This window comes from Lissotriton helveticus, chromosome 10 (assembly GCF_964261635.1).
Source record: "Lissotriton helveticus chromosome 10, aLisHel1.1, whole genome shotgun sequence".
Taxonomy (NCBI): Eukaryota; Metazoa; Chordata; class Amphibia; order Caudata; family Salamandridae; genus Lissotriton; species Lissotriton helveticus.
The window spans coordinates 344,837,354-344,853,852 of NC_136071.1; the positions used below are offsets into that span (position 1 = coordinate 344,837,354).

At 50.5% G+C, this 16,499-nt stretch overlaps 1 protein-coding gene across 6 annotated transcripts in view; it reads left to right on the forward strand.

Moving 5' to 3' along the window:
- SMARCC1 (SWI/SNF related BAF chromatin remodeling complex subunit C1) overlaps positions 1–16,499 on the forward strand; it is an 873,495-nt gene that overhangs the window by 466,198 nt on the left and 390,798 nt on the right. For all 6 annotated transcript variants that reach the window (XM_078662530.1, XM_078662531.1, XM_078662534.1 and 3 more), the window contains exons 20-21: positions 10,132–10,390; positions 14,064–14,234. In XM_078662530.1, coding sequence (XP_078518656.1) covers positions 10,132–10,390; positions 14,064–14,234 — 430 coding nt within the window. The remainder of the gene's footprint in view (positions 1–10,131; positions 10,391–14,063; positions 14,235–16,499) is intronic.

Sequence of the window (16,499 nt, forward strand, 5' to 3'; positions counted from 1 at the left end):
CTCTCACGCGGGATGCGGGACAAAGTCTATGGAAGCTAGAATTCACAAAGTTAGTGTTCACGGGCGAACCCGACCTGGTAGGGAGAAAACGACAGTGGATCCTGACCCTTGGATAGTGAGGCTATGCTGGGACACCGGAGTGCCGAAGTTACCTAGCCCAGGGGCTGCAGCTGCATAGGTCTGAAAAGACGTCGGGGATCTCGTTGCCGGACCAGGAGCCTGGAAGGAAGAAGTTGCTGGCAGGCGACCAGTGAAGAAAAGTTCCATGGATCCAAGCCTGGATCAAGGAAGAAGAAAACCTGAAAGCAGAGGGGACCAAGTTCTTGAATCACTAGCCAGTGATTAAGTGGGCACCAGGATGGCACCGGGCGAAGTCACCGCAGTCAGGTGAGTGGGCGCTGCTGGGCTCTGCAGTCTCTCGGACCAGGAGGCGTTGTCGGCGACCAGGATGGAGGTGCGAGCTGTCCCACGAAGGATGAAGTCGTCGGCGTCGAAGTTACCCAGGAGTGGGCAACAAGCCTTGGCTAATTCAAGCCCACGCGGTGGACTCAAAATGGCGTCTTGAGTGGACCAGGAGGGTCCGGGGTGCTCCTCTTCTGGAAGGGAGCAAGGGCCAGTCTGGAGCAACCAGACCAGCAGCAGAAATGTCGTCGGGCGTCGTCAGGAAGGCCACAAGCCAACGGGCTAGTAGCCAAACAACGCGGTGAGCAGCGGAAAGCAGAAGGGCCCCACGCAGATCGTGGAGATACTGGGGGGCTGCTCTTCGGTGCTGGAGCTGCTCAGGGTGGGGGCTTCTCGGACCCCAAAGCACTCACCAGGAATTCACTCGGCGGGCTTGCTGGAAAGAAGTCGTGCAGTCTTGCAGATGGCCGGTCCCTTGAGGTCTCGTCGCACCCACGGTTCTCAGCTGGGCTGTAGAGGTGGGTAGAGGTCAGAGGTGCCAGGGAAGCCGGTTCTCGTCGAGCTGGGCAGTCGGATTCCGGAGGAAGGACTTGCAGCAGACCGCAGTGTTCTTAGATGGTGCCTGCGGATGCAGGGTGACTACTCCTTAGTCACAAGGGAGAAATCTTAGGAAGAAGTCTTGAGTTCCTTTCGCAGAAAGTAGTTTCAGGATTCAAAGATGATCTGATTTGGAAGGGGGCCAGTCTCTACCTTTATCTGGGAAAAGGGGGCTGGCACGCGACTAGGTCCTGCCCTATGGGTGGGACCAGGAGGGGGGTGGTTACACCCACTTCCTTGGCGGGCTTTTCCCCAGGCCAGGGGCTGGAGTGCCCCTGGAACTGGTTCCAGCCAGCCTATGCACAGTGAGCACCGGGGTGCCACGTGCAGTCACCTTCCTCTAAAGCCCTGCCTACCTACAATACACAAAACCCTGTCTGGGACGGTGCTGGCACCGCCCCTGGCAGGAAACCCTTTGTCCTTATCTCCTGCTCTGGGAGGACTCCCAGCAGCAGGAGGGCAGACTTGTGTCTCGGTGGCAGCATCCATTTTGTGGATGCTAAGGCTCTGTCTGACTTTTAACCGGGTTATAGGTTACAGGCATGTCGTGTCCCTCTAGAAGGGTGGAATGCTAACCCCGTCGCCAGAATTGGCGAGGGGTTAGTATTCCAATTCGTATGACACCTTACTCGACATGTTTTGATAAAGCGATACCAGAGTTGGCACATAACCGCGAGGATTATAATGCACTTAAGAGTATATGGTATGCGATATCATGGAAACGGCTAAGGGATGGATCCCGAAAGCCGCAGACAGGCTCAGCTCATGCTAGAGCACCATCTCACACGATTCCAAGCACTCTGCCTTCAGGATTGTTAAGGCCTGCTATAGGAGTGACTGATAGGAGATCTGTGTGTCCATTTTTAGGGTTAGATATAGGTATACTATATCTAAAGCAAAGGGTGAGTACACCACCTTGCCCCAGCTGTCGTGCAGCCAGTTGTGTCAGTTTTAGTTAGTCAATCCAGGGGTGGCATAATACATGCTTCAGCCCCTGGGAGACTTCTGGGTGCACCTCAGCCCTGGGTACAGGGACTTGGAGAGGGCCCAGTGCCAATTCAGTACCTGAGTACAATTTGGATAGAGAGAACAGCTAGGCTGTGGGTCTGATTAGCAGGCCCACAGCCAGGGAAAGTCGTAAACCAGTGCAGCAAAAAGCAAAAATCTGGGTGATCATAGGATTGCAGACCCTACTCTCCTACACTCGGCAGATCTCACGGACCAGGAGGCGTTGTCGGCGACCAGGATGGAGAGGCGAGCTGTCCCACGATGGATGAAGCTGTCGGCGTCGAAGAACCCAGGATTGGGCAACAAAGCCTTGGCTAATTCAAGCCCACACGGTGGACTCAAAATGGCGTCTTGAGTGGACCAGGAGGGTCCAGGGTGCTCCTCTTCTGGAAGGGAGCAAGGGCCAGTCTGGAGCAACCAGACCAGCAGCAGTGATGTCGTCGGGCGTCGTTCAGAAGGCCACAAGCCAGCGGGCTAGTAGCCAAACAACGCGGTGAGCAGCAAAAAGCAGAAGGGCCCCACGCCGATCGTGGAGATGCTGGGGGGCTGATCTTCGGTGCTGGAGCTGCTCAGGGTCGGGGCTTCTCGGACCCCAAAGCACTCACCAGGAAATTACTCGGCGGGCTTGCTGTGCAGAAGTCGTGCAGTCTTGGCAATAGTCGGTCCCTTGAGGTCTCGTCGCACTCACGGTTCTCAGCTTGGCTGTAGAGGTGAGTAGAGGTCGGAGGCGCCAGGGAAGCCGGGTCTTGTCGAGCTGGGCAGTCGGATTCCGGAGGAAGGACTTACAGCAGACCGCAGTGTTCTTGCGATGGTGCCTGCGTATGCAGGGTGACTACTCCTTAGTCACAAGGGAGAATCTTGAAGAAGGAAATCTTGAAGTCCTTTCGCAGAAAGTCGTATCTTGATTCCAAAGATGATCTAATTTGGAAGGGGGCCTGCTCCTACCTTTATCTGAGAAAAGGGGGCTGGCACGCGACTAAGTCCTGCCCTATGGGTGGGACCAGGACGGGGGTGGTTACACCCACTTCCTTGGCGGGCTTTTCCCCAGCTCAGGGTCTGGAGTGTCCCTGGAACTGGTTCAAGCCGGCCTATGCATAGTGAGCACCGGGGTGCCACTTGCAGTCACCTTCCTCTGAAGCCCTGCCTACCTAGGATACACAAAATCCTGTCTGGGACGGTGCTGGCACCGCCCCTGGCAGGAAACCCTTTGTCCTTATCTCCTGCTCTGGGAGGACTCCCAGCAGCAGGAGGGCAGACTTGTGTCTCGGTGGCAGCATCCATTTTGTGGAGCTGAGGCTCTGTTTGACTTTAACCGGGGTTAGGGGTTACATACATGTCGTGTCCCTCTAGAAGGGTGGAATGCTAACCCCGTCGCCAGAATTGGCGAGGGGTTAGTATTCCAATTCGTATGACACCTTACTCGACATGTTTTGATAAAGCGATACCAGAGTTGGCATATAACCGCGAGGATTATAATGCACTTAAGAGTATATGGTATGCGATATCATGGAAACGGCTAAGGGATGGATCCCGAAAGCCGCAGACAGGCTCAGCTCATGCCAGAGCACCATCTCACACGATTCCAAGCACTCTGCCTTCAGGATTGTTAAGGCCTGCCATAGGAGTGACTGATAGATCTGTGTGTCCATTTTGGGGTTAGATATAGGTATACTATATCTACAGCAAAGGGTGAGTACACCACCTTGCCCCAGCTGTCGTGCAGCCAGTTGTGTCAGTTTAGTTAGTCAGTCCAGGGGTGGCACAATACATGCTTCAGCCCCTGGGAGACTTCTGGGTGCACCTCAGCCCTGGGTACAGGGACTTGGAGAGGGCCCAGTGCCAATTCAGTACCTGAGTACAATTTGGATAGAGAGAACAGCTAGGCTGTGGGTCTGATTAGCAGGCCCACAGCCAGGGAAAGTCGTAAACCAGTGCAGCAAAAAGCAAAAATCTGGGTGATCATAGGATTGCAGACCCTACTCTCCTACACTCACCAAAGACCCCAACACCGCCAAAACCAATCTTCACGAAGGCATGAAAGAAGTAGCCGAATGGATGAAACATAGCCGCCTAAAACTCAACTCGGACAAAACCGAGGTGCTCATCCTAGGATCTTCCCCCTCTGCCTGGGACGACTCTTGGTGGCCCTCCGCCTTGGGCACAGCACCCACTCCCACAGACCATGCACGTAACCTTGGCTTCATCCTAGACTCCTCTCTCTCGATGTCCAGACAAGTCAACGCAGTCTCATCCTCCTGCTTCAACGTACTTCGCATTCTCAAGAAGATCTTCCGCTGGATCCCCCTCGAGACAAGAAAGACTGTCACCCACGCACTAGTCACGAGTCGTCTGGATTATGGAAACGCCCTCTACGCCGGAATCACAACAAAACTACAGAAAAAACTTCAAGGCATCCAAAACGCATCAGCGAGACTCATATTAGACATCCCTCGCCAAGACCACATCACTGGACACTTAAAAGACCTCCACTGGCTTCCCGTCAACAAAAGAATTACTTTCCGCCTCCTCACCCACGCACACAAAGCCCTCTACAATCTAGGACCCGAATGCCTCAACACTCGACTGTCCTTCTACAAACCCACCCGCCAACTAAGATCGTCCAATCAAGCCCTCGCCGCAGTCCTGCGCATCCGAAAATCCACCATGGGTGGCAGATCATTCTCCTTCCTTGCTGCCAAGACCTGGAACTCACTCCCCACTCGCCTCCGCCTTACTCAAAACCACATCTCCTTCAGAAAAGAACTTAAAACCTGGCTATTCGACAAATAATGAACCCCTTCCCCAAGCGCCTTGAGACCCTCTGGGTGAGTAGTTCGCTATACAAATGCCCGAACTTGAACTTGAACTCTTGGACCTACGGAATGTCAACGGCTTCCTCCGGAAGGAGAAGTTCAAGATGCTGACTTTGGCTCAGGTCTTAGCTGCCCTGGACCCCGGTGACTGGATGGTAGCGTTGGACTTTCAGGACGCTTATTTTCATATCCCCGTCCTGCCGGCCCACCGGCGTTAACTGCGGTTCACGGTAGGCCACGAGCATTTTCAGTTTACCGTGCTCCCCTTCGGCCTTACCAGTGCCCCACGGGTGTTCACGAAAGTGATGGCGTGGTAGCAGCTCATCTGCGCAGGTTAGGGGTGTCAGTCTTCCCCTACCTCGACGACTGGTTGTTGAAGGCGGGCTTGCCCCAGACAGTCGTCGGCCACCTCCAGACTACGGCCGATCTCCTGCACCTGCTGGGGTTCTCCATCAATGTGCCGAAGTCACACCTGTGTCCCTCTCAGAAGCTCCTCTTCATAGGAGCGGTTCTAGACTCGGCGCAGTTTCGGGTTTATCCTCCAGAACAGCGGGTTCGGGATATTCAGGCTCTGATTCCGATCTTTCAGCCTTTATCCCGAGTCTCGGTCAGGTTGACGCTGCGGCTTCTGGGGCTGATGGCCTCCTGCATCCTTCTGGTGCATCATGCCCGGTGGCTGATGCGGGCTCTGCAGTGGGACCTGAAGTTTCAGTGGGCCCAGCATCAGGGCAAATTGTCCGACCATGTCTTGATCTCGGAGGGCACTGCAAGACAGTTGCAGTGGTGGGTCACGGACAGAGATTGGGTCAGTGGCAGATCCCTCTCCCTACCACACCCGGAGCACGTGGTTGTGACGGACGCGTCCCTCCTGGACTGGGGGGGCCACATGGGAGAGGCGGAGATCAGAGGCCTCTGGCCTCCGGCGTAGTCCCAGCTCCACATCAACCTTCTGGAGCTGCGGGCGATCCAACTTGCACTGAAGGCATTCCTCCCCTCTGTCCGGGGGAGTGTAGTGCAGGTGTTCACTGACAACACCACCGCCATGTGGTACTGCAACAAACAGGACGGGTGGGGTCGTGGACCCTATGCCAGGCGGCTCTGGGCCTCTGGCAGTGGCTGGAACATCAGGGCGTGACCCTGGTGGTTCAACACCTGGCAGGTTCTCTGAATGCCAGGGCGGACGAGCTCAGCCGTCGGTGCATGATGGATCACGAATGGCATCTGAACTCGGACGTGGCGCAAGGTCTCTTTCAGCAGTGGGGAGAGCCTTGGTTAGATCTATTCGCCACAGAAGAGAACGCGCAATGTCATCAGTTCTGCGCGTTGGAGTTTCCAAGGCGGCACTCGCTCGGAGACGCTTTTCGTCGCGAGTGGAGTGGCGGTCTATTGTACGCCTTTCCGCCTATACCACTTCTGCCCAGAGTGCTGAAGAAGATCAGGCGCGACCGGGCCCAGGTTATCCTTGTGGCTCCGGACTGGGCACGAAGATACTGGTATCCCGAGCTACTCAGCATGTCAGTCGATCCCCCGATTCGTCTGCCTCTTCGGGAGGACCTTCTGTCGCAGCAGCAGGGGACGGTCCTTCACCCGAACCTGTCCAGTCTCCACGTACAAGCTTGGAGATTGAGCGGCGACAGTTGAGGCCATTTGACTTGACTCCTGAAGTCTGTAATGTCATTCTGGCAGCCAGGCGTCCCTCCACAAAGTCGGTATACGCCTGCAGGTGGAACAGATTTGTGGCATGGTGCACAGCAAAGGCTGTGGATCCACTCTCTGCCCCTCTTTCTGAGGTTCTCCTCTTCCTTCTTTCTCTTGCCCAGCAGGGCTCTGCTCTGGGCACTCTCAAGGGCTACCTTTCTGCCCTTTCCGCATTCTTAAGGCTATCTGATCAGCCATCTTTGTTCAAGTCCCCAATTGTAAATAGGTTTTTGAAGGGCATCACGCACATGTTCCCTCCTGTTCCATTTGTGATGCCTCAGTGGGACTTGAACCTTGTACTTACCTATCTCATGTGTGCCCCCTTTGAGCCGCTCCATAACTGTCCTCTCCGTCTTCTTACCTTGAAGACTGCTTTCCTGGTTGCCATCACCTCTGCCAGGAGAGTGAGTGAGCTCCAGGCTCTTTCTTCTACACCCCCTTTCCTCTCTGTCCATCCGGACAAGGTTGTGTTGCGGACAAGACCCTCTTTCCTGCCCAAGGTTGTCACGGCCTTCCACATCGGGCAGTCCATCACTTTGTCCACCTTCTTTCCGCCTCCGCACCCCTCTAAAGACGAAGAGCAGCTCCACCATCTGGACCCAAAACATGCGCTCTCTTACTATCTGGATTGCACACGCCTGTTCCGGGTGGATGACCAACTCTTTGTTGGTTACGTGGGCGCTAAGAAGGGACGGCGGTGCACAAGCGGACCATCTCTCGGTGGATCATCTTGTGCATCCAGGCGTGTTACTCCTTGGCTAAGAAGGAACCTCCTGTTGGGCTGAGGGCTCATTCCACTCGGGCCACCGCGACTACAACTGCCCTGGGCCGAGGTGTGCCCTTGCAGGACATTTGTCAGGCAGCTATGTGGGCCTCACTGCACACGTTCGCAAGACACTAATGCCTGGACAGCCAAGTCCGGAGGGATGTCTTCTTTGGCCATTCCGTCCTCCAGGACTTTCTGGTGTGATTATTGATTCTCAGACCCACCACCGGGGTTGGTATTGCTGGGGTATCTATTCTAAGGTAAGGAACCTATCAGTAACGTGTCTCTTTCAGATGCACAAGGTACTACTTGTGTAACGATACATCTGTAAGAGACATTAGTTAGTGATAGATTCCTTACCGACCCACCCATCCTCCCCGTTGTGCGAACTGATATCTAGGGTTAAGGTCTTCCCCTTTCAGGGCCCTAGTTTCATTGCACCAGTGTTTGTTCTATCATGGTTCTGCGTATCTGGCGCAGAAAAGCTGTGTAAGAACTGACGTCAGCACGCGGAGGCGTCGTCTAAGTACTCCGACGACGTCATCACGGCGCCACAACGCCGACGACTGATGCGGACCCGTGGACGACGCCTTCCGACTCGCATGGGTACTGCTACGCAAAAAATTTCCGGATCCAGTCTGACGCCTGGGGATATTCTAAGGTAAGGAATCTATCACCAACTAATGTCTCTTACAGATATATCGTTAAACAAGTAGTAACTTGTGCATTAAGATCAGCTACACTTTGGCCAAGAAGAAACACTCATAGGATGTGTGTACTCATTCCACCAGAGCAAAGGCTATGATCACTGAGTTAGCACAAGGAGTTTCAGTCCTGTATATCTGCCAGCCAGCAATGTGGGCCTCACTACACACATTCAACAAGCACTACTCCCGGGACAGGCCGATCCATTGGGATGGGCACTTTACCTGTTCTGTCATGCAGGACTTCCTACTCCAAATCAATTTGCAGACCTACCTCTAGAGAGGGGTTGTTTGGGTATCTATTCTAAGGTAAGGAATCTGCTTGTAAAAGTCTCAATCAGATTAGCAAGTTACTTTTGGTAACGCCTTATCTGGTAGAGACTATCTAGTTGCAGATTCCTTACCATCTCAACAATCCTTCCCGCTCTACGAACAGATTAATAGGTCCAGGGCTACTTCCTTTTCAGGGCCCTAGTCCCATGCATCAGTGGTCAGTAGTCTTCGCTACTCTGCGCTCCTGGTATAGAAATTTGCGAAACAAACTGATATTAGCATGCTAGTTTGGCACGTATTTAGGCACCACTCATGACTTCCGGCGCAGACCACACTATGCAAAGCCGAGTGATGCCACCTGCTTGCTCACGGTGGTACTTCCCACAAAAAAGTTCTGGATCCAGTCTGACGCCTGGGGGTAATTCTAAGGTAAGGAATCTGCCACTCTATATAGTCACTATCAGTTAAGGCGTTACCAAAGGTAAGTTACTTGTTCAATACAGCAGTAGGATGAGTGAAGGCTATCACATGAGGCCCAGTAATCCAGATAGTAATATGCTCAAAGCAGGGATCCTGGAAGTTGAGTTAAATGATGCTAAGTAACAGTCGATTAGCAAGCATAATCTGTGATCAGGTACATGACCTTTTTCAAAGTGAAGCATAGTGCCTGTATTACTTTGTTGTGACATGAGCAATGTGAGAAGTAGAAGAGTAAAGTCAATCAATGTACAGCTGTCCATTGACACTTCTTATATTGACAACAGTTATTCTCGTTGCCAACCCATAAGCTAGATATTGTGAGCGAGCTACATGCTGTTTCTGCCAACACATGTTTTCCAGGTACGTTGCAGTTGATGACCCAAGCTTCCTTTTATTGAAAGTGTCCACTCCATTTCATTTCGGGCAGGCTTTCACCCGTCTGAGATTCTTTGCTCCACCTCCGGAAAGGAGACACTATTGTTTGGACCCTAAAGCGCACTTATCTTTTATATTGATCTCACCAAAGGAAAAAAGTACATGATTAGCTTCTTGTAGGATTATCCAGAGTGAAGGCGGTTATGTCTGCATTGGTACTCGTATTCACAAAGCACTACTGCCTTAATAGTCATGTTCGTCAAAGGGAACATTTTTCTCACTCTGTCCTGCTGCACTTTTTAGTTAGTTCTGACTTACCATCTTGGTAAATACTGCTATAGTAACTATTCACAAGGTGAGGAATTTGAGGTTAGAAATATCCATCAAGCAAACAAGTTACTTACCATTCTTAGCTATCTTTCTGGTACATTCTCAAACTACAAATTCCTCACTGACCCTCTTGCCTCCCAATTCTATGATTTTGACATTTTCCCATCTAAAGAGGTCCTAATATAGAGATGAGCACACTGGTGATGCCAACCTACCAGTTGGCTCTAGAAAGCAACTGACGTCAGCGCTCATGAGTGGCACTTACATACAGCTCTGTTTGTCACCTCTGGAGTGGAACCACACATTGCCTCTTACTGGCACGCAAGCCTACTGGTTGAAACTTTCTGGATCCAGTCTGATGCATAGGGAATATTAAAAAGGTGCAGAATCTGCAATTACAGTATCCACCAGAAAGATTATTGAATGTAAGCAACTTGCTCAATATGTCCATAAACTGATTTTCACAGCAAGCTGGTGGAACATGGGGCACTTGAAAGAGGTGGATGCTGCAGGGCAGCTGGCATTGAGAGCTGACCTTTTGCAAAGTATGTATGCTCTTGTTTACTATATTGACATTTACTCCTTGCTGATTCTTGTTCTTTTTTGTGATACATTCGAGCAAGAGCCTTGGAAGGCAGAGAGTAGCTTAATGTACAATCACTAACCCTTGTTCTCTTCCTTTTAGGCACTTGAAATGTACAAAGATGACTGGAATAAGGTGTCTGAGCATGTGGGAAGCCGCACTCAGGATGAGTGCATCCTGCACTTTCTCAGGCTTCCTATCGAAGACCCCTACCTTGAGAATTCTGACTCTTCACTCGGCCCACTTGCTTACCAGCCTGTGCCATTCAGTCAGTCTGGGAACCCTGTCATGAGCACAGTCGCCTTCTTGGCATCTGTGGTTGATCCCCGGGTGGCGTCTGCAGCTGCCAAAGCAGCTCTAGGTATGATCTGCCATGTTGTGCTCACACCTGTCACTCAGGATTCTTGTTCATGTCTTTATTCACTCTGTCACCACTTATGTTTGTTCAAGTTTGTTTCCATTCAGTGGCGCTTTTACTTTTTTGGTGTGTTTAGAGCCTAAATCACTATGATGATCCAACATTCATTTTAACTGTTATCAACATGGCTATGGTGAGCAAATGAAGATTGCAATACCCTGCCAGTGTCCCTGATTGTTGTCACTATAGATGGCTCCTAGTCTATAAATGTCTATGCTCCCAGATCAACTGTCAGACCCTTCGGATTTTCTTTACATCCACTTCTACTTTTCCCTTATAATCATTTCATTGAAAAGCCTCCAAGTATTACTGTGTAACTTCCTGTGCTAACCTTTCTTTCACTTCTGGTTGTTCTTGTGTCCAGTTGTTTTGGCATATGGTGCGTTCCTTGATTATTTGTTGATGCTTCGTATGGCCCTTCAACCATCAACTTTGCAGGTTACACTATAGTTTCATTGCATTCAGTGAGACAATGGGAATGAACATTTGTTTGAGAGTGCATGGGGCGACTGTAGTATTCTGTTGAAGGGAATAGGATGCATTTGCCAGATTTTACCGACTTTGGAGATCATTGTTTGGTGTGTTAAAGAAACATTGATGCCCGAGTGATGTTTTTGTGGAGCATAGTCGTTAAAGACATATGAGTGAGGATAGACTATATTCCTTTAATGAAACTGTTGGGGGACTTAGGTGTTGCATGGGAAGACCACAGTGTTAAAAAGATGTTCAGACGCAAGCGTGATTTGTTTATGGGATTTATTTTTTTTTTTTTTTGGAAAACCTTTATTGACATCAAAAGAAGACAAATCGAGGCCCACAACCAAGCCGGCCGGCCGCAGTGTACAAAACAGTCAGGAGTCACCAGGCAAATATTACATAAGCAATCAATACAAAGCAGAGGCAGCACAATCACAATAGGGGAGAAGAGATACAGAAACTAAAGGGCTAAAACACAGGAGTAAATAAGGCTTAATTTTACAATAAGGGGAGAGGACGTATGACAGGCACACTTGCAATACGGAGGCATCCAACATCCCGTAACCAACCTCAACATTAAGAAGGGGGCATGGGGCAAAATATCAGGGGGACAACACAATGCAGTCAAGAAATCAGGATATGTGAGATACAGTCAGCCCCTGAGCATTATCATCGTAACACGCCCGCCACCCGAGACACTACCAAGCCAGAACAGAGGGATCGGAAGACAATGCATTAAAACCCGCCCGTCATAGTACCCTCTGGGACGCAGGAAGGAAAAAAGGGGGGGGGGGGACTAGGTAGGGAGGGGGGAAGAGGAAGGGAAAGGAAAATGGAGGGAAGAAAAACAGAACAATAAAAAGGAAATCAGGAAATATGAAAAAAGAAAGGTAAAAGACACGCCGACACGGCCCCCCGTGGCGGGAGGACAGGAGACAAAAGGATTAGCGGCCCAAGTGGGGCATGGCGATCGGGAAGAAAGACAGCCGAAATATAGCAGGAGAAGTAACGATGCCATACCCCCACCCGAAACACACCATAGGAGGTCGGGACAGACGCGGCCTCACGAAAAAGAGATACAAAAGGGCCATAGAACCAGAAAACAAACAAAAAACAGAACCCAACCCACCCGTCCCACCCTGCACCCCTGTAGAAGGCTATGGCCTACCCTTCAAACAGCGTGCCTGTCGCCCTAAACCAGAACCCGAAATATAGCGAGAAGAAAGAAAGAAAAACGAGACAAAAAGGCCACAAAGCGGAGAAAAGAAAACAGGAGGGAGGAGCAGAATAACTATAATACAAACGGTAGGCCGCAGCCCTCCGCCCAACCCGACAAGTACAATCAAAAACAGACCAGGACGACATCCCATCACGCGCCACAAAATATTAGGAGAAGGGGACCTCCCACCCTCCTACGATCAGAAACAATTGTGCAACGAAATCGCATACCGGGAATCAAGCAGAAGTCGTACATTTCACCCCCAACCCTTCCGAGCGACAAACCCCACCCACCACATGGCAATGTACAACCACATACTAAATACGAAATCAGCATATAATCGAGTGGAATGGTGACTAGCATAGCTACGTGGGGTGTAGATAGATCCACAAGTGAGCAGTAGTCCAAACTGAAAATACCGATGCATCAACAATCGAAGCACGAGCCATGAAAAACAGGAGTTCAGATGCGCCACTGGAGCGGGCGAGGTGGTCCCAATTATAGACACAGGCAAAGTCATCGAAGCAGGGACAGGAGGAAGTCCACCCATAGTTTCAGGCAACAATGTCGAACAGGGTCGCAGTACAGCATCCGAGTCCCCGGGGTCCGAACCTTGAAAGGCAGGGCGCCCCAAAGTCACCAGCACACTACACGATCCTCGATCAGTGGTGGAGACACTCAGGTCAATCGAGGGGGGTGAGGCAATGAAGTCATCGAAACAAGAGGGCGACAAGAAGAAACGGCCGCCCAAAATGGCGGCGGATCGTGGCGGACCCACCGAGACGCCCAGGGCCAGGGAAGCGTGCAGGGATCTCAGGGCTTCCAGGATATCTGACTGTCGGCTCACGCCCACCAGATCCGATCCCCACACAATCAGGCAACTCGGGCCCGCCGCCACAGGGTGACTCTCGTTCCAGAGGGCCGGCCGCCATTTCGTGAATCAGCCCAATCGCCGCCCACGAGGACCCCCGGAAATAACAGTTCTCAAATGTAGGACTTTACAAGCGCCGGGGGTCCCAGCAAGGGCGGCCTCGATGCCAAAAGGATGTCCGCCCAAAATGGGTCTCCGCCCGCACCAGCACCGGTGCCCCAAACAAGCGGAGTCCGGGCCCCGAGGACCAGGGCCGCCGGACAAAGCAGCGGCGGGGGGAGACCCCCTCTCAGAATCAGGTCCCGGGGCTTCTCACCCGCGTCGGCCACGCGGCCACCAGGGCAGGACCGGGTCAGGATCGCCGGGATCTTCGCACATCGGCTCCCAACACTGGTTCTCGCTCTCGGCCGGGGCCGAGAGCCGTCGGATCCCACCGGCCAGGTCCCGGTCCAAGTCTCGCAGAGGCCCCGATCTCTCGGAGGCCACAACTCCGGAGCCACTGCACGCCGAGACCCCGGGGTCAGATGGTAAGGACAAACAAGTCGTTATGTTTCCAATTCCCCGAAAATGCACCGTCCCGGGACAGGATAAAAGACAGGATAGGCAGTCAGGATGGAGGGCTGCGGGAGCCGAGCTAAAGGGCGACCATTACGGCCGCGAGCTAGGCTCCTCCCTCAGGATTTATTTTTAATGTATTGGTCTTGGAGCCAAAAAAAAAGCTTTGAGCAGGGAAAAAAAAAGACTATTTTACATTTGGGGATGTTGCACTGGCTTTGCATAATCACCAGATTGGGACAAATAACTTGTAAGAAGTGATCATGCTAGCTATGCAGCAACATAAAGTTGATTTTATGGGGTAGAGGCCAAAAGCATTTGGAGCACAAGAAAACTTGGAATCTGGGTAGAGCCCAATATAATTGACATCTGAAGGAATACTGGTTTTGCTTACTTCATCTACTACTTGCCATAAGTGATATACCAGACTAGAGTATTTGTTGGTTAGAGGAAAAATTACTGAACGTTTTTTGTTTGTTTTTTGCACTTGTCAGAGGAGTTTTCCCGTGTTCGTGAGGAAGTACCGCTTGAACTTGTTGAAGCACATGTAAAAAAAGTGCAGGAGGCAGCAAAAGTCTATGGAAAAGTGGACCCCTCATTTGGCCTGGAGAGCAGCTGCATTGCTGGGACTGGAGCAGATGAGATGGAGAAGCTAGAAAAACCTGGTAAGACAAAGTTAATTTTAAACCATTGTAGGCTGAGCCCACCAGGCAGCAAAGGTGTCTGATTTCAAAAGACTTATTAGGAGCTTACCAAGAACTTAGTGTGGGCTTAAAGCCCACCATTGCTTACCATTGGTTGGCTTACTTTATTGTCACTACTGTTTACTGGCTTCTTAATCCGTGGCTTACTCTATCCACCTTGTTTGTCCCTTCCGTGGAGCATTGTCTCTGAAATTGTGTTGTTAACTGATCACATTCAGGGAAGTATTTTTTCTTTTTGCCCAGCACTTCATTAGACATGTTCCTGTAGCTGTCTCCCGCATGTGCTTATCTCCACCCTGCACTTTTTGAAGCTCTGTTGCCTGTGTGCTTCTCCTTTTGCACTCCGTGACTTTGGGACGGATCACGGCAACAGTTAACACACGCAACTATTGAACTAGAATATCAACTGAATTAAGGAAAGGTGTGCATTTTACTCATCTATTATTCTTGCTTAGCCATTTGTTCCATGTTCTCACCCTCGTTTGCATTTCCCCCACCCTCCTTTTTGCTCCATTCCTTGTGTGCTTCTTTTCCCTTACTCCCCCATGCCCCCCCCCCCCCACACACACACAGTCTATTTAGGCCTGTCTTGACACAATGGACTCTGTCACCAGATCATGTGCTCCTCTGTCACTATAATGCAGTGCTTGCCTGAGCCCCTTCCACGTTCCGTGGGTTGTTCAGACTGATTTGCTGTGCATTTTTGAGCAGGTGATGAACAGGTCTTGAGGTGAGCATACTCTCCTGTCCTATGTAGCTTTTTCTCTCCTGTGCAGGGATTCTTGACATCCCAAAAGCAGGCTCATTGTTCGCTGTATTGGCTGCAAGGATACATTTGACTGTCTATGTCCTTTCTGTGTTCCTTGTTGCTGGAGGAGTCTGTCCTGCCATTGCGTTTCATTGTTGACATTTCTATTGGGTTTCCATTTCTACTGGGTTTCACCCTCCCTTTTGCAATGGTCTAGTGTTTATGCAGCCATGGATATTGTTATGAAAAGAGTATCTTCTGCTGTTTGCGGGCGTGCTTCTGCCGATCATGTTTATATAATTCATGGGGACTGTAACCTGGTTCCTGTGACAAGCCTCGACAAATCATTAAAAAGTTACTAGACCTGCTGGTCTAGTAAACTGAATAATCAACTTGACCTGTAAACTGGTATCAAATTGTGTGATCCTAGACAAATATTTTATTTTACAGAACAGCCTTTTTCTTCAGTATCACATTTGAGAGCACCTTCAAATATGTGAATTCAGCATTTCTGCTGCACAAAAAAGCAACCTCTTTTGTTTAAATAGACTAAACGTTTTCTCCATGTGTTATAAAAATAGAATCTAACTCACATATAGGGTACTCATGATCCCAGGCCTGCCTCTTAGTTTACTAATAGCATTGCCATCAGGGCAGGAGTGTTTCCTGAGTTCATGAGTGAAAACGAACTTTTAATAACTATTTGCCATATGAAGAGAATTAAGGGATTGCGATTTCCTAATTGCGATTCTTTGCAAATCCTAATTAGGTAAATCCCAAGTTCTAATGTAAAAAAAACTAGAAGTTGGAAATTGCAATTACTAATGGAGGTCGCAGTAGGCCTACCTCATGAATATTAATGAGTAGGTCACAGTTTGCGACTTATTAGGAAATGCAGCCATCACAGGGATGGGGGACTGCTGGGTTCTGCAGACCACCATGTCTGTGACTGCTTTTGAATAAATGTATCTTTTTTTCTTTTCAAAGCAGCCGGTTTTCCATCAAACGAAAAAAATGAAAACAACAAAACATTTTTTAAGACTTAAGTAGAGGTCTGTGGGGCCACTGCCTTCTCTTAAATATTTATATCTGATAGAGACATCTAGCCACAGATTCCTTAACTTTTGAATTCTCCCAAGGTGCCAGCCTGGATCCGGAAATGTGTCTCAGTACTGCTGCGCACAAGGGGACGGCATTGTAAGGCTCAGTGATGATGTCTCTGGATCTGACATCAGTGGAGCCTTATGTGTCCCCTCTGCCGCGCGGAAGTCCGTTTCTTCTTTCCTCGCTGCAACGCAATGGATCTGGAGAAGCTATCTCTGGCGGTTTTTCGGCCCGCTATGACAAACTTTTTTCCGTCTGAAACAGTGTGGTCTATGCCCTCTGGGTTTGTCTTGTGGGTCCTGTGCTCACAAGATGTTGGGTACGGACCTACACTCCATCTGTATGGGGTGCCTGGACGAGCACCACTATGCCGA